The sequence below is a fragment of the Xyrauchen texanus genome, chromosome 29 (genome assembly GCF_025860055.1).
Source record: "Xyrauchen texanus isolate HMW12.3.18 chromosome 29, RBS_HiC_50CHRs, whole genome shotgun sequence".
NCBI lineage: Eukaryota > Metazoa > Chordata > Actinopteri > Cypriniformes > Catostomidae > Xyrauchen > Xyrauchen texanus.
This window is the reverse complement of record NC_068304.1, coordinates 35,881,834-35,906,662: the sequence shown is the minus strand read 5'-3', so window position 1 is coordinate 35,906,662 and position 24,829 is coordinate 35,881,834. Positions and strand designations below refer to the sequence as shown.

Genomic DNA, 24,829 nt, shown 5'->3' with positions numbered 1-24,829 from the left:
CCAATCCTCCATTGGTGTTGTTACATCCCATAAATATGTTTTGACACTTTCCTATTCTAGAGAACTGGGAGGTATGATAATGACCAATGCCTGGAAAATATGCACTGGTAGTTTAGAAATGGACAAACTCTTTTTTGACCTTTTACCTCTAGATGAGGGCAGTTTTTCCAGTCACAGAAAAACAAACCTTGATAATTTCAGTCATTTAATATTGCAGTGCATATAATACCCTGACACAGTTTTAACAGAAATGACAATGAGCTGAAACTTTCATGATCTATACACAGATTCACATGTTAATCAGCTCCTCTTCTTGTATTGATTGTGAAGAACATATTGCGAATGGTCTCTTGTGGTGACATATCCTTCTGTTCTCAATACTCAATAATGGTATTTTGTTCTTTCTTGTGATAAATAAAAAGGAGAAATCTCTGCAGAGTACTTTCATTGGTAGTAGTCCTATTGGTAGTCCTATGCCAGTCCTGTTGCTCTGTCGGTACTGTACCTTCAGGAAAATCTTTGTCTTTCCCATCTGCCAATCATCATCACGGCCCAGTACAGCTTCAGCAATACGTTGACAGGTTCCTCTCAGGTCCTCCTAAGAAAATAAAAGCACCCAGAATACATGTAGACATCTTATTAAATACACAAGGAAGACATATTTACATTCAGTGTACTTCATAAAGCCAAAGTTAAGTCCCTAGGGATATTTTCATATGTTACTATGAGAATTTACAGAGACGGTAAATTGTCTCTCACCTGTTTGTAAGCAGGTTTTACTCCAGGCATTAAAACGCGGTATCTGTCCACAAACTCAACGAAAGTGTAGCGAATGGGGTATCCGGCCCGGCGAATCCGGATGGTTTCCATCATTCCAGAATATCGGAGCTGTCTCACGCAGAGTTCATGATCAAATAGCTGTCGAAACATGGAAGTATGGTGAGATACAAACCTCATAGTAGAAGCCACTTACAACGTATTAGAATATTATACAAACTTGAATTAAAGGAATGTTCCGGGTTCAATACAAGTTAAGCTCAATCAACAGCTTTTGTGGCATAATTGATTACCACAGAAATTAATTTCGACTCGTAACCCCTTTTCTTTAAAAAAAGCAAAAATCAAGGTTACAGTGAGGCAATTACAATGGAAGTGGATGGGGCCACATTTTGGAGGGTTTAAAGACAGGAATGAGAAGCTTATAATTTTATAAAAGCACTTATATTAATTCTTCAGTTAAAATGCATTATTTGTTTAAATTGCGATATTTACAGTAATATTAGGGTTTGTTGACATTACATCGTCCTCTCCCTCCCCCTCACCAACAGTCATGCCATGTTCCAAATCACTGAAATCACATTTTTCCTCATTCTGATGGTTGATTTGAACATTAACTGAAACTCCTGACCTTTATTTGCATGATTTTATCCACTATATATATCTACCCACTTTATATTAGGTGGCCTTAACTTCTATGCACTTAACCATTTGATTCCATGTACTTATTATGCATATGCTGTTTGTATATATATGTATATATATGCATTAATAACTAACATAAACTAATAATGAACAACTGTATTTTTATTAATTAACATTAAGATTAATACATGCTGTAAATAATGATTGTTCATTGTTAGTTCATGATATCTAACGTATTAACTAATGTTAACAAATAGAACCTTACTGTAAATTGTTCCCTACAATTCAATGTACATAAACTTCTGATTTGACAATAAAATGCACAGTAAGTTACCAAACAGTTAAAGAATGTCAAAACAGGACAAAAGCAATCAATAAGCCTTATTGGAAAAGTAATGAGAAGACATTCTAAGCTAAAATCCTTATTTCTACATTAAAATATGAGTGATCCATTGGTATGAACTAGATCTCATTCTCCATTAACATTGAGTTATGGCTTACCGTTCCTGTTGTACAGAATACCACTGGATTAACTCACCATGGGCTTCTTGTACTCATTGGGTTTGATGCAGCGAACGAAGAACGGCTGACACACACTCAGTGTGCGCATCAACAGCTCCAAAGAGCGCTTGAACTGACTGCTTAGTGTTGGGGAACGCTTTCTGGTCTCCGCCCCCTGTGTATCCACAGACACACACACACACACACACACACACACACACACACACACACACACACACACACACACACACACACACACACTTTGTGTTTAAATGAGCACTTTTAAAAGATGATAGGAATAGTGCTGAGCAGAAGGTCAAGATTCTTTTTAGGGTAAATCTCAAAACTGTTTAAAAAACAATCAAAAGAAATAATAATAATAATAAATATATGTTGCAAGAAAAAAAAGAAGCATTTGCATTGTAACGGTAATGTAATGGCAAACAAATTACAGTATACTGTATATTATAAGTACATTTGTTAAAGAACCATTGTAAGAACTTCCCATTATGGTAGTGACTGTTTTATTGTCTTCCATTTAAACTTTTTAATGAAAAAATAAATGATATATTGTGACTAAACATGATGTTTTCATTACAGAATTACATTATGTAAAAAAATTTGCTTAATTTTTATATATATGATGTCACAATGCAAAAATATGAATAGTGCTAAAAACAGGCTTAATCCCAAATTTTATTGATATATTTATTTAATTTAGATTTTGAAATGAAACATTTCTTCCCAAGAACATATTTAAAACTAGTATAACTGCTTTTCTGTCACTTTGTCTGTTTTCTCATTGAAATCACTGTCTCTTTTCTCTTCCAGAGTTCCCGAGGAAATGACCTCACCTCAGGAAGTGCTGTTTGGCAGATATATTATCTAGACAGATGCAGACCATATTATTTATTTAAGTCTACTTAAGAGAACAAAAAAGGTGGAAAGTGTTACAATTTAATCTAGGCTGTGCCATGAACAAGTGAATGATGTTTTTTATTTTATTATTTTCTCCCTTTATCTCCCCAACTTGGAATGCCCAATTCCCAATGCACTCTAAGTCCTCATGGTGGCGTAGTGACTCACCTCAATCCGGGTGGAGAAGGACGAATATCAGTTGCCTCCGTGTCTGAGACCGTCAATCTGCGCATTTTATCATATGGCTAATTGAGCGTGTTTCAACGGAGACATAGCGCGTGTGGAGGATTCACGCTATTCTCCGTGGCATCCACTCACAACTCACCACTCGCCCGACCGAGAGCGAGAACCGCGTTATAGCGACCACAAGGAGGTTACCCCATGTGAGCCTACCCTCCCTAGCAACGGGACAATTTGTTTGCTTAGGAGACCTGGCTGGAGTCATTCAGCACCCACTGGATTCGTGACTCCAGGTGTGGTAGTCAGCGTCAATACTCGCTGAGCCACCCATCACTGTACAATGGCACCACTGCAGTAGGTTTAAAGTAAGGGTAGGACACTTGTGATTGGGGCTGTGAACCATTGTAAAGCACAGTATGACCTGGAGACATTACCATAGCAACATCCGCCTGAAATATCTGCTTGATGAACTTGTTCTTAGAGGAGTGTACAAGCTGAATGATGTCACCGTGAAGAGTGTCGCGGTTCTTCTCTAGAAATCCTGTGGAGAACCAAACAAACACAAAATCATTTACAAATGTGGACTAATGCATAATTAAGTACATTAACAAATGTCCATAGTACACAAACGGTGCTTTACGCACTCGAGTTTAAAACTTTGGGTTAATGGTTTGTTCCGCACCCTCATGCTTGCCTTAGCAAGTTGACATCAACACCCACACCACATCCCTTTAAATATACTGGGCTCTATTTTCATGACCGTGCTTAACGCAGCACTAAGCACAATGACTGTGCACTATACATCTTGTCCAATTTTCACGTGAGCACTAATTCTAAGTGCAATTTTCGTGCGAGCACAAAGCGCAAGTGGCCGTGGTTGGGACTGTTTGTGCTGTCTGTGGGTGTATGTGAGCAAACTGTGGGTGTCTTATATGTAAATGAAGTGATGCAAAGTGCATTGTGCTATTTTCCTGAGAAGTAGGTTATTGAGCTAAGACATTTCAAAACCACGTCTGTTTTCAGCGCAAAGCCTAAAATCCATTCCTACATTTGCAGTTTGAAGATCCCACCAGCAAGTTTTAATAAAGTTCATGCCCAAAGTCTGAAAGAAGGACAATCAATGTTGTAGCCATTTTATGAAACAAGAAATTATGAGATTTGCATTAAACTTTCTAGAGGCCATGGTTTATATTTAGTTATTATTTTTAGGTTATATTTACACTTGTATTTATTATCTAATTTAGATTTATATTTTTCCACCTATTGTTTCGCCTGAGTGATTTTTAAGTCAAAAAAGGTGGAATAAGCTGGAGAGGGTAAAATGTTTGGATTTGGGAATGCGGTTATCAGAGCCAATTTAAGCTACTGTATAAGTGGCAGCTCAGGGCCAACGGGCCACCAAGGGGCCCCTAAGGCAAGGTCATATATATATATATATATATATATATATATTATATATACATACATACTAAAACCTGGGAGTAAGGCTTAGACATCCGTTATGGCTCAACTAGACCGGTATAGCGGCCCCCTTGTGGACAGGGAGGGAAATCCCAGTAGGATTTCTCTTAGGGTTAGGCCCTGGTGGTTACATATTTTTTTTGACCACATTCATTATAGGTGTCATTTGAATTTACTAATATTTTTAAAATCATAATTTCAAAAATAAAAATCATGTGCGTGCGAAGATCCACAGCCTAACCTTGAAGGCCAATACAATCACAGTTAATACTGCCATCTGTGGTATCAAACTGGACATGCCTGGACTTCTTTGTGGCAAAGCCATCAGTTACATGTATTTAATACATTTAATGAATAGTAACATTATAAAATGACAAATATAACAAATAAAAACAGAAAGATTAAAAATAATTTTTATAGTACACTTTTCCGTCCTCCTGCTGTGCACAGGTGCTTCCCTAAATATCAAATTTTAATGAATACACATAATGTATGGTAATCCTAAGAGTAGTGTGTGCATCAATATGAACAAAAAGCCAAATCCTGGACATTTTAGCTATTTTTGATATCCCGAACGGGTGCCTTTTTAGGTCTGAAAAAGAGTACATGTCCGGGAAAAAGAGGATGTATGGTCGTAACCATTAATCAGTACTGAAGGGATAGTTAGTGGCACATTTAGCTTAATACAGGGATAGAGGGGCCAACGGTCTTCATGAGAGGGCACAAAAAAATACTCTCATACAGCGCCCGCCTTTCGTTTTGCGCCCTAGGCAACCACCTATGTCTCAAATGCAATAGGCCGGTCCTGCAACAAGGACACAGTTAATGCGCAAAAGAACTTAAAAGTCAAAAGTCCATATTTCTCATCTTCTATTGCCTACAATACATTTACACTACCAACTTCTTGTGAATGTGTTGTCTTTGTTTATATTGCTGGTGCTTGACAGGAACACTTGACTTGCGACGCAAACACTGCAATAACCAGAGAAGTACCTCAAAATTAAATTGCAGTTGACCCAGCCCATTAGCCCCTTGCACGAGCAACTTCGGCAAACCATGCCCACTGATTTTGCATATATGATTCATCACATAGCGCTGAGCTTAGCGCTCTTAAAATTGTGTCCACTGTCTAGATGCCGTCGCCCCAATTATTTTTGAACACATTTCAATATCATGCATTGTGTTAAAGACACCAACCTCTGGTCTCGTAGTAGACAACACCAGCAAAGTGTTGAATGCCAAACTGTGTTTCATAAGTGTTTTTGGGGGGAATGTAGTTGGTATGGAGTTTGTGTTGAGAATTCAGTTTGTTCAGCATGGTAGTGTCTGTACCCTAAAGGCAGGAAAAGAACAGAATGAAACATGAAAAACAAATGGTCAATGGCCATGAGCACAGGATACTCTGAGTGAATGAGAATCACTTCCCAGTGAATTTACAGGTCATATCAGTCACTCTCTGACCTTTGGGAATTTGCTCTCTTCGTCAATTAGAGAGATGATATTCATGGGTTTAATGGCAATCATGTCCAAAGCGTCCTGGTTGTCTGTGAACTCGATGTGCTGCCAATTGATGTTCTCAAGGTTATATTCCTCTTGCTCCAGTTTGAAAACATGTTGGACGAAGAATTGCTGTAGGTTTTCATTGGCAAAGTTGATACACAACTGTTCAAAGCTAATGGGGAGATAACTTTATTAATGAAAGCCACAAAATCACACTGCTCATATGCTGGATTTTATGTTACTTAAGTAAAAATATACGTTACATGCCTTATTTGCAATCATTTTGCCATAACCGTTACTACACTAACTACGTATTAAGAAAGTATTTATGGAAATCAATTTTATTTCATGTTGACTTTAACATACAGTATGTACAATATGGTATTTATGTCAAACTTTAAAGAATGGTGTCCATGTTTCAATTATATAATTGTTGCAATTAACAGTTAGTAATGTAATGTAAATTGTTGGTAAAATGTCCTCAATAAAGAAGTGTGCTGTATGTGATATGCATACAGTAAATGAATGTGATGCAAGAGATACATTTACTACCTGTTAACAGTGAAGTTCTCAAAGCCGAATATGTCGAGCAGTCCGATGGACCTCCGCACTGCTTTAAGCTCCAGGGATGGAGGTTTATAAATGGCTGCGTTGATTTTCTCAACAATCCACACAAACAAGCGTCCATATATTGCCTACAGCACAGGCATCCAGCCAATCAGACGTCATTATTAAACTGGGTAGGAAGTAGAGATGATATGGGAGACAGTTTTTACCTTAACAAAGGCGTCTCGGACGTCCAGGGCCTGCTCCACATTGAGAGGGGTGGACACAGTCTCTCCCCGGGTTATTATGGTTCGGCTAGTCAAGCAATTCATCAGATCCTTTAGGTCCACCTATGAAAATATTATAAAAATGACCCCCACCACACAACAGGGTCATTTGAACATGCAGTATTTCTTAACAAAAGCAGAAAACAATGAAGATCATCAAAATTTCTTGCAAAAATGTTGAATTATAAATTATTAAATGTCAATTGTCACATATCATAAATTAAATATCTGAGAAATGCATTATATATTAAGCATCTGAAAGACTCAAAGGAGCTTTATTTATTGTATTTGCAAAATGGAAATTAAAGTATACATATTCAGTGAAAAGTTACATTCCATGAACAATTAAGCACTTGAAGTAAAACAAAAATCAAGCAAAGTTTGCTTTTCAAATTAGTATTCATACATTTTTGGGCCCTTTCGGAACTTTAAAGCTTAAGTGTATCATTTTTGCACCATTAAATGTAATTGCAAAAATAAACATTGTTTTCAAAACCGCTTTTTGAACCCCATCTAACAAACAGATAGTCCTGCCCCCAACTCATGCCATTGGTCAAGTCAGTGTTGTTGGGTAGGGTCTAGATGGGTCAATCAAATCAAACAAGGGAATTTTCATAGTTCCTCAGAGACGCAGTTTTTACAGTTTTTGAGAAAATTAACCAATGAATGGCTTATAGTTGTCCCTGCATATTTAAGGAATAGTTCACCCAAAATGAAAATTCTCTCATCATTTACTCACCCCCATGTCATCCCATATTTGTATATATCTTTCTTCAGCAGAAAACAAACAATATCTCAGCTCAGTAGGTTCATACTATGCAAGTGAATAGTGATCAAACCTTTGTAGCACCAAAAATCATATAAAGGAACCATAGAAGTAACCCAAAAGACGATGAAACAAAAGCAATACAATAGGTGTGGGTGAGAAACAAATTCACATTTAAGACCTTTTTTTTTTACTCCAAATCTCCACTTTCACTTTTACATGTGGTGCCTGTTTAGTTTCACTTTCCCATCTGAAAGTTAAAGTAGAGATTTAGAGCAAAAAAGGTCTTAAATATTGTTCTGTTTCTCGCCCTCAACTATTATATCGCTTCTGAAGATATGGATTTATCCACTGGAGTCAAATGGATTACTTTTATGTTTCATTTATGTGATTTTTGGAGCTACAAATCTGTGTTCACATTCACTTGCATAGTATGAACCTACAGAGCTGAGATATTCTTCTAAAAATCTTTGTTTGTGTTCAGCAGAAGGAAGAAAGTCATAAACATCTGGGATGGCATGAGGGTGAGTAAAATATTTTCATTTCTGGATGAACTATCTCTTTAAGCTGGGATAGGAGAAAATATTTTTACACCGGAAAAAGTCACACTTCAGCTATGGTCATCTCTGTAGTTGTGTTTCCATGTTAGTCACAAGAGGGCGCTCAAACATATGATCAAACATATGATCAGAGATTATGTTAGCATGGTACATATACTACCATGCTAACATAATCAAACATCTGATACCACACAGAATTCATGAACTCATTTATTACCATTTCTATAACCATAATCAATCTCTCTCTCTTTTTTAGAGATCTAATTCTGAAAATTGTTCTGAAAAAGTTCTTATGATAAAAAAAAATGCATGTTGGCTATGTCCTTTGCTTTTAGCAGCTAAACTATATCATTTAACACCATACCTCTAATAAAACAGCTGCAGTGGACAAATCTGAGCAGCGCACCACCTCACAGGCATCCAAATTATCATATGTGCGAGCTGTGAAAGAAATGTATAACTATTTTAACGCCCAAGTCAGCTGTTTACACTTCCAATGCTATCTAAGTCAATAGCACATAACAAAAAAAAAATCATATAAAATAACTGAACATAGAGATGGACTCCAGGGTAGACATGACTGTCCATGCAGACTCACCCTCATAGTTCAGGTTGCCCATGTGTAGAATAGCTGCTAGCAGCTTGGAGATCTCCAAGTTCTCTTTGTCTGTGAACATGAGGACCTTCATGGCCGAACGGATGTTTGAGTATTCTTTCTGATCATCACGACCATCGCAAACAGTGCAATTGCCCTGAGATTAGACAGTGAGAAAGACACCAATAGACTCTGGATGAAGGTGCTAATTGTATACTCATAATGCTAATGTTTGTTAGTGGCATAGCTACTGCATAAATTGAGTCATTTTGCAGGCATCAGTTTCTGCTGTAAAAATTTGACATTGTTTTTCTGAAGTAAAACATAACATGTATACTCCACTGCTACAAAATCTGAGCAAAGACCATGACTCACTATAGTAAGATAAGTGTAGTCTGTGGCTTTACCCAAGCCGAGCTTCTTCTTCTGGTCTGGAGTCATACCCTTCAACATACAGTAGAATATGTGGTAGTTTCTCTCATCACGAGCCTAAAATAGTGCAGGAATGAGGCAAATTGAACGCTTTTTAAATAAACCTAAATAAAACATTTCACAAACGTTGCAGTTTGGTTTAATTACATTTTTAAAAAAGTTTACTTTAGTGTTTTACAACTTAAATAACACAAAATCACAGTTTGTACAGATATTTTTTGTAAAATTAGATATCTTGTCTTGGTTACATTATTTGCTTTATTTTAGGAGTGGTTTCTTTTCAAACCACTGCCATTCTACCTACTACTTTGTACCGCAAATACACAGTTAATTTCAGTCAAAGCAGAATTCATCTTCAAATTTGTTTGTACCTGTCGACACACTCTGGATTTCTCCAGAAGGTACTGCTCAATCTTTGCCCCCTCTATAGCTCCTCTTTTGTTGAAGTGGATGTCAATATACTTCCCGAACCGGCTGGAGTTATCGTTTCGGATGGTCTTGGCATTCCCAAAGGCTGTTGGGTAAAGCACCTGCCTTTGTTAGTAAATCCTTGTAAATAAATTCCCCTCAAACCAGATTCAGAGCAGCATGTTTCAGACAGAGGTGCTGTTTCCAGAACACAAATCCCTCCAGGTAGACCCTAGAACTCTTACCTTCTAAGATGGGGTTTGCCTCCAAAACCTGTTGCTCAATCCAGGAGTGCTGACCACTTATAGCAGCCAAAAACTGTAGAATCAACTTGGTGCTTTCTGTTTTCCCTGCTCCAGACTCGCCACTGATGGGGAGATACAGAAAGTTGAACTTAAATGGACAAATTTTTTAATATTCTTGCAGTACATTTTAGCACAGGGACAATCCGTTTGGGACAACCTGGGGGTCGAGTCTAAATGGGAACATGCTGGAGCGGCTCATTTTTTTAGACCGTGCCAAGTTAAAATGAACTTCAATCTAAAGACATCTGCATTCCAGCTTTTTTAGTGCAAGGACACATTCAATGTGAATACTCCCTTTGCTTGTCTTCATCCCAGATCCTTCCCAGTCAAACTTAAATGTTGTTTTAATTTGAACTTCAGCTCTAGGCACTTGGTCTATTTCGAAGTACAGGACCATATTTTTAATCAGGTTTCCAATGCTAGTTCCGAATTTAAAATAAATAAAAGTTATCTTAAATACCATTGACTAACCCTAACCTTAGTAGCAACTAAAGCAAATCTCTCTAATCTCAGAGAACAAGGTTTACTTGACATGACCCAAGCTAGGGTTCCATGCACCATGGTTCCATGGTGGTAGCTCGTGAATTGCCCTGCGTGGGGTTTGCACCTACAACCTTAGTGTAACCAGCCCATATCTGTCCCAAAGCCACACGACACAAAAAAGTGGATGGACACATTCGAAAGACATCTGCAATACATTTCATAAAGCTTTAATGGAGGCACTCATACTTAGTTTTTGCATACATAATCTTAGAAGTTTCCCCACACCTTATGATACAGCACTGATCTTTGTTGTTGCGTTGCATGTTGAAGTAGCAGTTGTCAGCGATAGCAAAGATATGTGGTGGCAACTCTCCAATCTTCTTGTTGGTGTAGAGGCGAATCTGGTCAGCTGTATAGATGGGCAGCAGCTTATAGGGGTTTACAGCCACTAGGATTGACCCGGTATACGTCTACAGAGGATACAGAAACATAGTTTAAGCAGACTAAAAAACTTGTGCTGGAATGGTTTGAAGTGGTTTAAATGTGGGTTTGGAGAGAGTTTAAACAGGATGGACCAACTGATGTAAACATGATTGGAGGACCCTCTTGGTGCTCTATCTCTAAATTCTGTCAGTCATGAAGCTAAAGAAATATCACTGTGGCTCATGTCATTAATACATTAATTGTGTGACAATTTTAAGTTGTTTATGTTGTTGATTTTAAAGGACCTGTTTTTTGCTAACTTCTGCTAGAATTAGCCAATGAATTAGACCCATGGAAACATGTAAATGCTTCACGCTTGCTTAAACCTCACGGCAGAGTCTAGGGCTGTCGCGGAGACAGGTGTGACATCTCAGGATCACTTTTTGACCAATATCTGCAAGGTAATAGTGACATTTTATGCACTGAGTTCCAAAAAATCCCTTACAGCAATTTTAAGTCTAATATGCAGCTTATTTGTAACCAATGCAAAACATAACATACTGAAGGACCCTTCAGACCAATCGTACTGTGAATTTGGTGTTAATGGGTTGAAAGTTTAGCTGCTGAAATCAGTCTGTGCTAACCAAAATTCAAATATACTGCCCCCTGGAGCCTGGAAGTACTATTGAACGTATGTGCAAGCGGGAGCTCCAGTTTGCAGGTGAAATGTCCACAGAGTGGTGCCAAAAGCCAGTTGTATTTGTAGTTGTAAATGATGTAGTACAGTTACATGAAGTATGAAAGTCATATTTTATTAACTCTAGTATACACCCAAACCTAAACCCAACCGCCAGTGCGGTAAAAATGTAATTTCACAACGAAAATGCAACCTCTGAAACACGCTCACCATTGTTTCTGTGAACGCCATTGTTTCCTGTTTCCATGGGACCATGACCGTGATTCAGAGGTTGCGTGTGTAACATGCTATCAGTAGCACTAGAGATAAATGTGATGAGGCTTGAAAAAACAAAACTGCCTGATGAGGGATGACTCTTGTCAGTAATTTGGCTGAATGGGGTTGATTTCAGGGTACATGAACTTTCAGAAACAACATGTAAAAAAAAAATGTATGTGTTCATTTTGGACACTTTCCAAAACATTACATTTATTTTTCCATTTATGAGGAGTTGTCTTCTGCTGACACTGACACAAGACTTTAATGTTAAAAAAATATTAAAAACTCAAAATACTAGTGTATTTACTTATCAACATGACAAGTCCTGATGTAAAGACATGCTGACATGTCAACAGACAACAGACACCTAAAGCCAATATTCGTACAAAATGCAGCTAGTAAGATGACAATGAGAGCAGAATGCACAGGCTTCTTGCTCTTCAAAGGGTGATGTTTCAGTGAGATGTATCAGCGTCTGTTACCACACACCTAATGGCCATGTTGAAACGCAACACCATAATGAAAACGCAGTCGCTCAGAGAAACTGAGAAAAAGCCACAAAAAAACTGATGCGAGTACTCACCCGACCCCCACAGTTAGTCTTTACACAGACAGACAGACAAGAGAATATAACCAGAGCGAATGATTAAGGGCAGTTATTTAAAGACAAAACCATTAAGCAAACGGGGTAGATTTAGCACTCCTACATGTACATGAGGTACATTTTTCACTCTTGTGTAGCCTAAAGTCGTTGTGACCACCAACATAATGATCAATGAAATATTTTAAAGCTCTTATAAATGGCAAACTATTTTATCAGGTGAGAAAAACTTATGGACCTCAGAATGTGCTCTGCCCAGTATCAAGCAAGCATGAATTCTTCCTGTTCTTCAAATGAAATTACTTTAAGCCCCTTTAAATAAACATATCCTCTTGTCCATGCTAGAATTATAATTCTAAGAATATCATTATTTTGAAAAAAAAAAAAGAAGTATCTGCCAATATTGTGTCTGAATGTTGGTTACGAGATATTAACTGGTACAAACCGGTTACAAGACCTGCATCTTTCCTATTTATTTGGCAAGTGGTCTTGTAATAAATGGAATAATGAGAAGTCAGCCACTTTTGCAATGCAAACATCAACAGATCTTCCAAAATCACAGTTTTGGCACCAGGAGGAAAACTTACATAGATGAGATGTTCTCTGTAGCGGATGAGAAGGTTCCGGAGAATTCCAGCCTCATTCAGATCGCCTAGTCGAATCATGTCTTCCACCCCATGGATCGAGGTGGGGTGCATCGGTTTGATGTTGATGGCATTTTGGGGGGAGATCCAGTGTTCCTGAAAACATGAAGATTCAATAATTCAACGATCTGCCTTTTAGTGTAACACAAAGGCAATTATGATCATATTTAGTTACTTACATTTCCTTCATCATCCAAAACCTGGATCTGACCGGAATCGCAGAGCTTCACCACGGCTCCAATCGGGACCTCAAATTCACGGCCGGTCTTTAGGTCCAGCCAGACATAGTCGCCCTAAAACCATCAACCATCACAGTGTTCTTAAATGACCTCAGTCTAATTATCACATGGACCAAAACCATTTAATGACCACATGAAATCCAAATTTAAATTTTTTTATCTGTTTATTAGCTTTAAGGCCATCTAGTTTTTCTAACATAAATAAAAAAACTTAGCAGGTCAGCTCACTTAAAATATACAGCCTTTCTCTAACCGTAATATAATTTACAGTCTTTCTCTTACGGAGTAAAAGCACCAAATATGACGATGAGTCATCTTGCACTCGTGGGCGTATCCAGGTTTTTTTGCCAATAAAATGCTCTCATGAATGACTACTAATAGGGTCATTCTCAAAAAACTGTCAAGCCTACATTTAGGACCATTAAGATTTTCTACATTGTGACATTAGTTTAAGGACACTTTCACACATTTTACCCCCCACCGCCCATTCCCATTACTTTCAATGATGATTGTCATTACCACAACAGAATTCTTTTTTAACATATATGCTGTCATAATTTGTGCAATAATGCATTTTTTGTATTTTTATTAAATCAGCAAAAATGAAAGGTGGTTTAAATCAGCAAAAATGAAACTACTGCAATATATAAAAATTTAAATGAAATTATTTCTGCATAACTTTCATGAGCAATCTTAATGGCCCTAAAATAAGCACCATTTTCTTTATGAAAAGTGGAAAAACAGAATTTGTTTTTTGTTTATTTGCTTTTGGAGTAAAATAGAACCAGGATATTTTCATGACAGGAGCAAGTTAATGTTCTCGTCTGTGACATAAATAAAAGGCTTTAGGCTACTAAATACAAGGGGAGAAGCGTATCATTATGTCAATACCTCCTGTTTCGATGGGAAATTAGTCACAGGAAAAAATAATGCATAAATCAAGTCATTTCATTGGGCTTCAATGATTCAGACACTGTGACATCATCGGCGCTACATTACATTTTTTACTCAAGTGGACAGGATTGTCCAGTCAATTCAAAGAAAACATGCATTGCTTAATCAAAAACAAACATACCATTAAAATGGCATGTGATTTTTACTTATATAGCTTCAATGTACATTTAAATCTTTCTGTAACACTTAAATCATTTGAAAGGAAACTTTACATAAAAATGAAAATTCCCTCATCATTTACTCACCATCATGTTATCACTTTCTTCCATGGAACACAAAAGGAGATGTATCAACATTTTTTTGTGTTTTACAGGTTTGGAATATGATGGCAAAAAATTATGACATAATTTTCATTTTCAGGATAAATGTTTCTTTAACCAATAAACCACCAACAAATGCACAAGTATAAACAAGCACTGTGCTCATATGTAACTGGTAACACTCCACACACACACACACACACACACACACACACACACTCACACACACGCATGTTGTACCGGTAGTAGAGTGGTGTGTTTAAACACAGTGTTGACATTTCGTAATAAAGCCCATTTCTCCTGATCCTTCTCGTAGAGTTCAACATAATCCCGACGCTTGTACATCCTCAAGAGTATCTTCAAACTCTAATCCATACTAACGGCAAAACTCCAGACAGAGAACACCACCTGATACACCACCGCGAACGCACAGATCCACAAGTTAACCGACCTTCAGCCCAGCAGAGACCCAGGATGTTACAGGACCAGCTTCCTTTACATCCAACAATAGGATAAAAACAATAGTGGAGACACAAAAAGATCAAATGTTGAATCCAGACTGTCTGTACGATGTCCTCAATGAGACAAACACAGACTAGAGGAACCCAATCTGAGGCCCAAGGATGGTCCGTTTGTCTAGTGAGACCTGGAAGATGTCTCTGTCGCTTTTTGGTCCTTAAAATCTACATGCAAACATGTCTGATACTCGTATTTGTATTTTTTCTTTAATTAGTCCTATATTGTTGTTCTTGTCATTTGTTTGCACTTTCTTGTCCTTAAAGAGGTTAGTTTTAATCTACAGTCTGACTGACCATATATCATTCTTTTCCCCCTCTGTTTCTGTTATTATATGTTGTCTGCATGGAGTCTTTTCCTACTTTAGCCCCACATGTTATCTCTCCAGCAGCAGTGTCCATGCTGGTGTATCCCCAGATAATATGGAGCTTTTTCATTAACTAAATATCCCCAAAGGCAAATCAATCCAGGTAGAGGGAGAATCTAACACCATTTGACCACAGCTGTCACGTCTGAGAAGGCAGCATTGCTGGCCGTCGACGCTGATACAATCCTAGCAACCGTGAGTATGTGAATAATTCATGCCAAGACAACAATTGTGCTGTTTGCTCACTCCTCTGCTCTGTCTTTCATTATGAAAACTTCTAACAGACTTAGTTACAGCTAGATGATTCAGGGAAATTAATTACGAAACCTATCGAGAACATGACCGTGTCATAACAAAAAAAAGATTTTTTGCAATGTGACACTTTTTTCAAAACAATTAAATGTTATGCCAGGTTATTTTTAAGTTAAGATCAATCAACAGCATTTGTAGCATAATGGTGATCACAAAAAACAAATCTGTTATATGGTAAACACTGTAATGCAGGTAGTGTATGTTTACATTTTGAAACTTTGTATTTTAATGTTTATGGACTGGCCTTATTCCCTTCCATTGTAAGTTCCTTACTGTAACCACGTTGTTTGTTGTTTTATATAATTTTGAAAAAAAAATTTGGTGGTCATTAACATTATGCCACATATGCTGTCGATTTGTCTTAACTTGTATTGAACTCGGAATATAACTTCAAGGACATTTACCTCCCATAATGTATATTGTGACCTTTTACTTTGTCTGTTGCACTGTAAATGTTTTTGTAATTCTCATTTTCGTCAATTCTCATTAGAGAAACATTAGTTTTATACTGTATTAATGTATAGCATTAAAAACTGTAGTTCAAGCTTTAAAAAATTAAATACCACTTACAAATATTACCATGATGAATAAATACCCTACACTTTAATAATTTTTTTAAATCGCATAACAGTAATGAGAATGTTATTTCTATCTTTTCATTTTGGGGTGAAAGGTGGATGTGTTCATGACAGGTTTTGTGAGATTTTGTGAGACAAAGAGTTTTTCAGTTTGTTCCAGTAACCTTGCTTTTTAAATAATACCGCTATTATTATTGAGAAGTGGCCTATACCATATTAATACACATCATTAAAGAAACCAATGCACTGTTCTCTACTTTCTTTTTACCTCTAACTCCTAATATAATAATTCTGTGATGTCCAGTTTTGTGCTAGAGATGATTTAAAACATGCTTCAGTATTTTAAAAAAGAGACAGGAACATGGAAGCAGGTAATGCTGAGCATTTAAAGCCTGTGCAGGTGTGTGAGACAGCAGAGAAGGTAAATTATTCAGGAAGCGCAAATGATGCTGTAACATGTTGTGGTGTATGTGTGCTTAGTTACAGTACATAGGTTAATTATCCTCACAAACAATACTATAATTCTCCAGTTTAAGTGTAATAGAGCAGGACAAAATACATGGGTGGTATTTTAAAACACTGTTCCAACTTTAACTGTAAGACATATGTGAAACATGTAGCACACTGAAAACAATTAAACCAAAATAACAGCACATCAGCGTCAGTTTCTTAAAGGTTAAGTTCACCCAAAAATGAAAATGATCCCATAATTTACTCACCCTCAAGCCATCCTAGGTGTATATGACTTTCTTCTTTCAGCCAAACACAATCGGAGTTATATTAAAAAATATCTTGGCTCTTCCAAGCTTTATAATGGGAGTGAATGGTACCTTAGATTTTGAAGCCCAAAAAAGCGCATTCATCCATCAAAAAAGTAATCCATAGGGCTCCAGGGGGTTAATAAAGGCCTTCTGAAGTGAAGTGATGGGTTTTTGAAAGAAAAATATCCATATTTATAACTTTATAAACTATAATCACTGGCTTCCGGTAACGACCTTCCTCGCGTTCACAAGAGAGTCGAGTTCTGGCATATGACGTAGGCGTAGTGTAAGCTCCGGTGAAAAGTGACGAATGCGGAAGCACGTGTTGTCTACAGCAAAGGAAAATGGCGAAAAGAAGTGAGCTGTTTTAGCTATTGTAATGATGCTGGCAGGCAATGACAGGCAGACGAAGAGACGATGGTAAAGTGATGAACCCAAGTGCATATAAAAATGTGAATCAAAACAAAACATAACCATGAACGACTTGAGAGAGAGAGAGAGAGAGATCTATCCTCCAAACTAATTCCAAAATCATCATATTTTTGTAATAGCTGTTGGGTAAACAATAAAACCTCACTGGTATACATAGTGACAACATAGAGGGTGTTAAATTAATTGCATATTATTTTTCTAATGGTTCAAAAGCTTTTTTGTGGTCAATACTTTCAGGAATGTGCCAACCAGAAGCCAAATATACTAAGAAATATTCACTAGCGTGAGCAATCTGACAACAGTCTTCAGATTCTGATTTATCGCGACACCATAATACAGTAACATAAGAACATTCGAGGTACACTTGCACTAAGGATTATCATCCAACACAGCTCAAGGGGGCACAGGCACTTAAACAATGTATTTTCTCAACATTAGAGGAGCATAAGATTGACAGGAAATAAACGAGTCAAACCGGAAAAAGAAAGATGAAAATTGACATTATTAAGGGCAGAGAAAATGTTTGTGGTTGCAAGGATACGCAGGAACAGAAGAGAGACCCTGATCAGATTAGACATAATTAGTTAACAGCATTTAAGTTCTCTGCTCCAGTAAAGAAGATTTATTTCTGAACTGTAGTGTTTACATGTGTGTGTATATGTGTGTGTCTCAATGTCAAACCAGAGATGCACTAACTGACTTATACAGTTACAGAACAACACAAACTCACTGTTGTTCAGTTTGTTAGTTCATATTGAATTTTCCACTTTTAACCAAATAAACAAACAAACATTAGCATATGTTGAAATGAACAATAACCGAGATTAATAAGCACAGATCAATTTGAAACCAGAACTTTCCTTTAAGAATTACATGGACACTACACTAGTCACATCAATGTATTCAGCCCCAAATAATTTTGTATTACACAACAAGCAAGTGCTTGTGTGTTTAAAAGATAAATCTACCTGCTGTAGAATGACCATGACTGTGCTGTTTGTAATTATTCCTGGACATCAGACATCAGCACACGAGACCCTGAGAAAGAGCCACATATATACATTAATAAAGAGAAGTAACACAATATAGAATCACAAAAATGCATACATGGGTAGTTCCCAGATATTATGTCCATAATATTCTTTTTTGCACATCAAATAAATTTTTTAAAGTACATGTAAGCCATGTGGAGCAATTAAATTAATATGAGCTCATAGAAACTTCATGTATAGTCAATAGATTAATGTACAGTATACAAGAATAAGAAAAACATTGTTTACATGAAGTGCAGCATGTCACACTGCTTGGCATTTCATGTCAACTACACATATACAGTTTTTGTCATTAATGCACATAAACTTTTAATTGAATGTACACTGTGTTATGTGTTTATTGGTTCCTTCCTTTGTCAACTTATTTTGTTGAATTACATCTATAGATGTATGGCATTGGCCTTCTTGCAATTGGAGATTTTGTCCACTTTGTGTTGTGGTTATCCTGTTTTGTTTCTCTATATCTCTCTCTTCCTCCGGCCTCCTTGCAGGGTGATTAACATCAGGGGTCTGCAATGATGATTACCAATCACTCCCCTGTCTGGATTGGTTGGTGAGGAGAGGGAAACAGGATAAATCCCAAGCAGATCTTAACTGCAAAGGGAACTTCCTTCCCCCCCCCACCCCCATCCCAGACCAGACCAGACCAGACTAGACTAGACAGTTGCGTCGGATGGATGGATGGATGGATGGCGGGCGGTCGGTCGGTCGTCTACTGTTGTAAATAGTGAGTTGAAGGTAACTTGTTGAAGTTAACCTTAATCATTGTGTAAATATTGTAATTACTAGTTAAGTGTGGAAGCTGTAGGGAGGTGGGTGCCATGTTTGTTCAACCTTTCATTTTTTAGTGAGGGAGGTAGGGAAGTTAATGTTGTTTATTTGCACTTTTTCTTTGTTAGGTAAGGTAGTTTTGACTCCCCAACAGATATACATTTTAAGTTTTGTTTGTTATTTTGGACTTTTCAGGACCTCCTGAAGCCTTTTTGACTTCTTGTTACGATTAAAAAAATACTTTTGTTTTGGATTTTAAACTTGAGTGATCATTGAGTGCTGGGATGGAAGAAGGGGAACCCCAAACCTTTTTAATTTTGTCTCTCCTCGACAACCCTAGACTGGTGTGGGACATAATAACTGTCAAGCACTGACAAAAGAAAGACACACACACACACACACACACACACACACAAAGCCATTTAGTACTAGACTCCCAGGTCTGGTTTCCTCATTAGTCGCAGTCATGGTCATGTAATGGCTTTTAATCAAGTGGACACAAAATACTACAATTCTGCCGCTAAAATGCAGGAAAACACACAATGTCACTGCTGTCATTAAGTTTGAAAGAACCAGGTGAAAGGAAAAACCTAACAATGACAAGAACAACAAAGTAACATAAATAAAAATAAAAAAAAGTCTGTAAACATTCTCATGCTAAATTATTCAGGCACCACAGGGCCTGCCTCACATTTCCTCTATTCAACATCCCTTAGGTAGTGGCTGACCTCTAACCCCCTGATGAACGTGATCTGTTTGACATCCACTACAGCGGACAGATCTTTAAAAGATATTTTAAACCATTCAGGGTGTGTTGTTACATAAAACCTTTTGACCCTTACTCATAATTTGTAATTATGGCTGTCTTTATGTTTAGGATTTATTTACAACAACATACTGTAAATGGCTGACAAAAGCAGACTGATCTAACTGTGAATTTGACTAGTGCGTTACGTTTTTTTATTCTACTGTAGTGGTCATTGATTACCCAAATTCATCCCCCAGTGGCTGAAGCAGGGAAGTGCTACCGGATTAAATGTCCACAGAGGGGCGCCTAAAGCAAGTTGTGTTAAGTTGCAAATAATAGACTTTCCAATAATCAAACTGTGAACGTGGTCCACATCGTCTAATGGAAGACCGAAGTGAAGCGGTTATGTACTTCCTGTAAGTCTAGCTGGTTGATCAGGGCTGGACACGCTGGGACGAGCACATTAAATGTGCCGAATAGAGCTGCATGCATACTGCCATTAATATTTCAATGTCTAATTAAACCTTGAACCGTGCCAGGGCAGGATGTGTTGGATGGCCTCCGTCTGCTTCTTCACAAGTGCACCGTAACCACCTTATCCACTGAGGAATATCTGTATACCCCCTGGCCGCCCCACCGTCAAGAGTAGTGAGACGGAGAACCCAGAAGTCGGGTCCGGGCAGTAAAAGGTGCCCGCCACGAATTTGTGAGTTCCTCGTGCACCTCTGGAAAGAATGGAACCGGGGAAGGGTGTGGCCGTGAGCGGCTCTGCAAACCCAGGAAACAATCATCAAGCCACGAGGGCTCAGGGCAGGGTGGAGGGTTCCACTCCAGCCTGACACTCGCGGCAGCCTGACACTCGAGCTGCCTGACTCATCCCAGAATTCGACCGGGGAAAACGAGTGTACTGGGGAATGGGAGGTCCATGGGGGTTACACGGCAGAATCACTCCCATTGGGTCCCCAAATCGCCCCCAGCGCTAACCGACCTCGTACCCATAGGTAGAAGGACTGGGCGGGATGCTGCTAGAGTTCCCATGGTCATGCTCTCGCAGTGAGAACATGAGCCATCCACGAATGCTGACTCAACTTGTCTACGTCCCAGACACGTGAGACAGCAATCGTTGCCGTCAGAAGCGGAGAGATGGCGACCGCATCCAGGAACTACACACAGATGAAAAAGCATCTTTAAAAAGACGCTCTCTGTCAGTGTGCGCTCTTTTAGAAGGAAATATCCTTTTTTTTTTTGCAAGAATATATACTCTTTCAGCTGTCGAAGGCGTACACTGCACTAGTCATAAACAAGAGAGAGAAATCTGCTGAAATGCGCCGTATATCCAACAGTAAACGCTTCTCGTGAGGTGAATGGAACGGCAGTGGGACTCGCTGCTCAGTATTGCTCAGCTCTGAAAAAAGAATCTGAATGAGTGGTTGCGTGCCAGCTCCTTTTATACCCGTTTGTCCGGGGGAGTGGCATGCAAATTCCAATCACCAATTCCCATTGGCCTTTTCTCAAAGATCAGAGGTGACACAACGTCGAGTGAGTGACAGCTAGACAAATACTGAATTAAATGCTGAACAGCAAGAAAACATGCAAACCTCACAATATGTACCTTATCCTTGTAAAAAATGTAGCATGCATCAGACAGTTTGCCATAAAAACCCTCCAATTTCACCACGTCACAGGTCATTTAAGTGCCAAGTCTGATCTAAAACTTGTATACAAGGCTTGAAGCAGGTTACTATATGTAAAGTGTTATAAGAGTGATGCACAATTTTGTGTGACAAATGCATTTTAAATGGTGGTTTTACATGGTGATCATTCAGTGTCGTAGTGTATAGTGCCATGGTGTTATAAATAATCTATATAATTATGAATAACAAAAACATTTTAAATATTAAAATGATGTAATGTATTAATGAGTATAAATTAAGTCACACCACACAAAGATAGTTGGAACAATATTTGTTAGGATGTCTAGGCTACCACAGTAATTTCCTATAATAGAACACATTTAACAACTATAACAGAAGGAATAAAAGAAAGGGTCAGCTTCATTACTAAAATAAAATCCCTCACATTTTGAAATGGCAGTGTAGATTATTCTGGGAGCGCTGATCTTTCTTATAGATCAATATAACAATAATATAGATAACATAGATCAGTGGCTCGAAGAATATTCTAGTCTTCAGCCTACAAAAAGCAGCACCATACAGCAGAAACTCACCACAATGCAGGAAAGATGCTCTTCTCTTGGTTTCAGGTGAGTTGAGAGCACACCTCCACACTGGGTCAGGGGCAGGACGGAGGATGGAGAATGACTCTCGATGAGGAGGTAGGCCCCTGTGGGTTTCACTCTGTGTGATGCCTCTACTGCTCTGTCTGGTCTATTAGTTGTGACGGCACTCTCATTCACAGTCACTGATCCCTCAGGGGGTTATGACGGGCCACAGGATGTTAAGAGAGTGGCACGAGGGAGGTATGAGCTCAGCAGGGAAAAACTCGAGATAGCACGCGCGCACACACACACACTCGAATATGCCAACACAACATACTGATATGGCATATTTGATAAAAAGCAGAGTCACGTCATGTAAGAGACACAGTAAAAGCAAAGACACCCAACACTTAAATTCTCAAATGCAAATTAACAGGCGGTATTTTACAAGTCAATGTTTAACAGATGAAAAGGTCACTGCTTACAATGCATGTTATTTGAGTGCTTAATTTTACAGACATTCAACATGAAATTGACAAGTTGATTTCAAATAAAAGGGTTTGCTTTATAAACACCACACTGGCACTGTACATGAAAAGACATTGTTTCAGCTGAGATGAGTGCATGCTTTTATTTATGTATTTTTATGTAAATGTATGTATCTATATACTGTGTGTGTGTGTGTGTGTGTATATATATATATATATATATATAGATAGATATATAATCACAGTTAGTTCCAGTCCTCGAATCTGATTGGACGAGAGACATTCCATGATCACTGATGGTCTGACACCATCAGCACTCGGACGCTTCACTGTGTGTGTATCACTCCGCTTGTGTTCATGCTTGTAAAGAATTCAATGGAAAGGAGGAGGCGAGAACCGGCTTGATAATATAAATAATATTTTAATGAATAACTTAAAACAGAAGACACAAACACACATGACGGACATGTCCGTAAACTATCTCTCTCTCTCCCGCACAATCCTCCGCAGTGGGCCTTTGTCCCTCTCGGAGGCTTGATTAGCCTGATAAGGGACCGGTGTGTAGAATCACGACCCGGCCCCCGCCCTCTGCCCTGCCACGCCACAATGCTGTTCTAAACTAAAGTGTAAGAGCAGTGCAGATCTGATAGGAGTTACTGTCTTTATTTTTGAAATTACATCTGTTACCCAGCAGGTTGTGGCAAAAGATCATTTTTGTGTTTAATTTGAGCCAGTTGGTGACAAAGTGAATCCGTTAGTCATTGTTTACATAGAACAGAGCTCTGTGATCGCTGGTATTACGAATACATTACCAAAGCTAATAAATAGCTTTGAACAGCTTTAAATGGACAACTTCCAGATTAACGCTCATCACAGCTGAGAGACACAACTAATTTATTACAGAACTCAAGGTGCTTTCCTTTTATCAGAGATTCCACATTGGATACATACTGTTTAAAATGGTGGAAGACATCGCTGCTTCTATAGTGAATGACTCTTGCGCACCGGCTACCACGAAATAGCGAGGAATACCCCCGCTTGGACGTCTATATTCCACTGAGAAAGCTGACCTTCAGAAAGCTGACAGCATCTCTGCTTGGGTGTGGCAACAGTTGATCGCAAACGCTCTCTTGCGCTCTCTCTCTCTAACAGACACACACACACACACACACACACATCCAGCCGTCTATCCTTGTTTATCCAATGACTTGTTAGAAACAGCACAAGCCATGATACTATTTCTGAAGTGAACTTTTGAATTACTAATGAAGGCTTGAACGCATCATTTGTTTTGAACCAGCAATGGCAGTTTTTGATCCATCGCATAATAAAGTAGTTCCATGCACAAATGCATTTTTATGACTGTACAATTAAATTCAGTTAATTAAATCAATGTTTCCTATTTTTTGTTGTATATAAGCAATATCACACTCACTGTTGTATATAAGCAATATCACACTCACAATCGTGCAATATGACCCTACATCAGCACTACTGTGATTATTGCTTAAATATACAGTATATAGATACATTTTTCTTAAGGTTTATGCATTTAAATTTAATAACAAAAATCCATGAAACTGAATTGAGTAATCTTTAATAAAAATAACAAAGTTTTATCAGTTTAATTTTGTTAAACAATACACAATTAAATTTGGTGCAATTCTTACATAAAAAAGGTAAATGTTAAAAATAGGCCAGAACAATTTTTATTGAGTGTATATTATAAATGTATATTTTATACAAAAAAAAGGTTAAATTCTATGACAAGTACAAAATAACTACAGCTTTCCCACACCTTTTGACCAATGAAAATCTTCCCTTAATTCCATGACTAGTCATTTCTGATTACTGGATAAGGATAACTAAAAATCATATTATATAGATTGTCCTCAAAAAAAGCATTTTTTTTTTTTTAGCAGATCTGAGCATAAATAATAAAAAAATATATATTTATATATTCAATATAACTGTCGATAATTTGATTAATTCTCATGACGTTTCCCAGCCTGAAAATTACAATTTAAAAATTCCCTGATATATCCAGGTTGGTGAAACAACTGAAACACATGGCTGAGAGTGTGAAAAACTCAAAACCAGTGTTTCAGTCATTTAATGTGTAGTCTTCAGAAATATAGGCATAGAA

General features: G+C 37.9%; 1 protein-coding gene across 3 annotated transcripts in view; it reads right to left on the bottom strand.

Moving 5' to 3' along the window:
• The window catches only part of LOC127622699 (unconventional myosin-VIIa-like), a 46,274-nt gene extending 27,882 nt beyond the window's left edge, over positions 1-18,392 (bottom strand). For 2 of the 3 annotated variants that reach the window (XM_052096742.1, XM_052096741.1), the window contains exons 1-17: positions 18,375-18,392; positions 13,167-13,280; positions 12,931-13,083; positions 10,650-10,834; positions 9,822-9,943; positions 9,540-9,682; positions 9,112-9,225; positions 8,740-8,893; positions 8,506-8,582; positions 6,759-6,878; positions 6,535-6,677; positions 5,944-6,154; positions 5,680-5,815; positions 3,456-3,562; positions 1,961-2,098; positions 760-918; positions 506-598 (exon numbers count right to left, since the gene is read on the bottom strand). In XM_052096742.1, the coding sequence (XP_051952702.1) occupies positions 506-598; positions 760-918; positions 1,961-2,098; positions 3,456-3,562; positions 5,680-5,815; positions 5,944-6,154; positions 6,535-6,677; positions 6,759-6,878; positions 8,506-8,582; positions 8,740-8,893; positions 9,112-9,225; positions 9,540-9,682; positions 9,822-9,943; positions 10,650-10,834; positions 12,931-13,083; positions 13,167-13,280; positions 18,375-18,392 (2,187 nt within the window). Of the gene's footprint in view, positions 1-505; positions 599-759; positions 919-1,960; positions 2,099-3,455; positions 3,563-5,679; positions 5,816-5,943; positions 6,155-6,534; positions 6,678-6,758; positions 6,879-8,505; positions 8,583-8,739; positions 8,894-9,111; positions 9,226-9,539; positions 9,683-9,821; positions 9,944-10,649; positions 10,835-12,930; positions 13,084-13,166; positions 13,281-14,680; positions 14,798-18,374 lie in introns of all 3 variants that reach the window. The other variant, XM_052096740.1, reaches the window with a different exon arrangement.
• Positions 18,393-24,829: the final 6,437 nt, after the last annotated feature.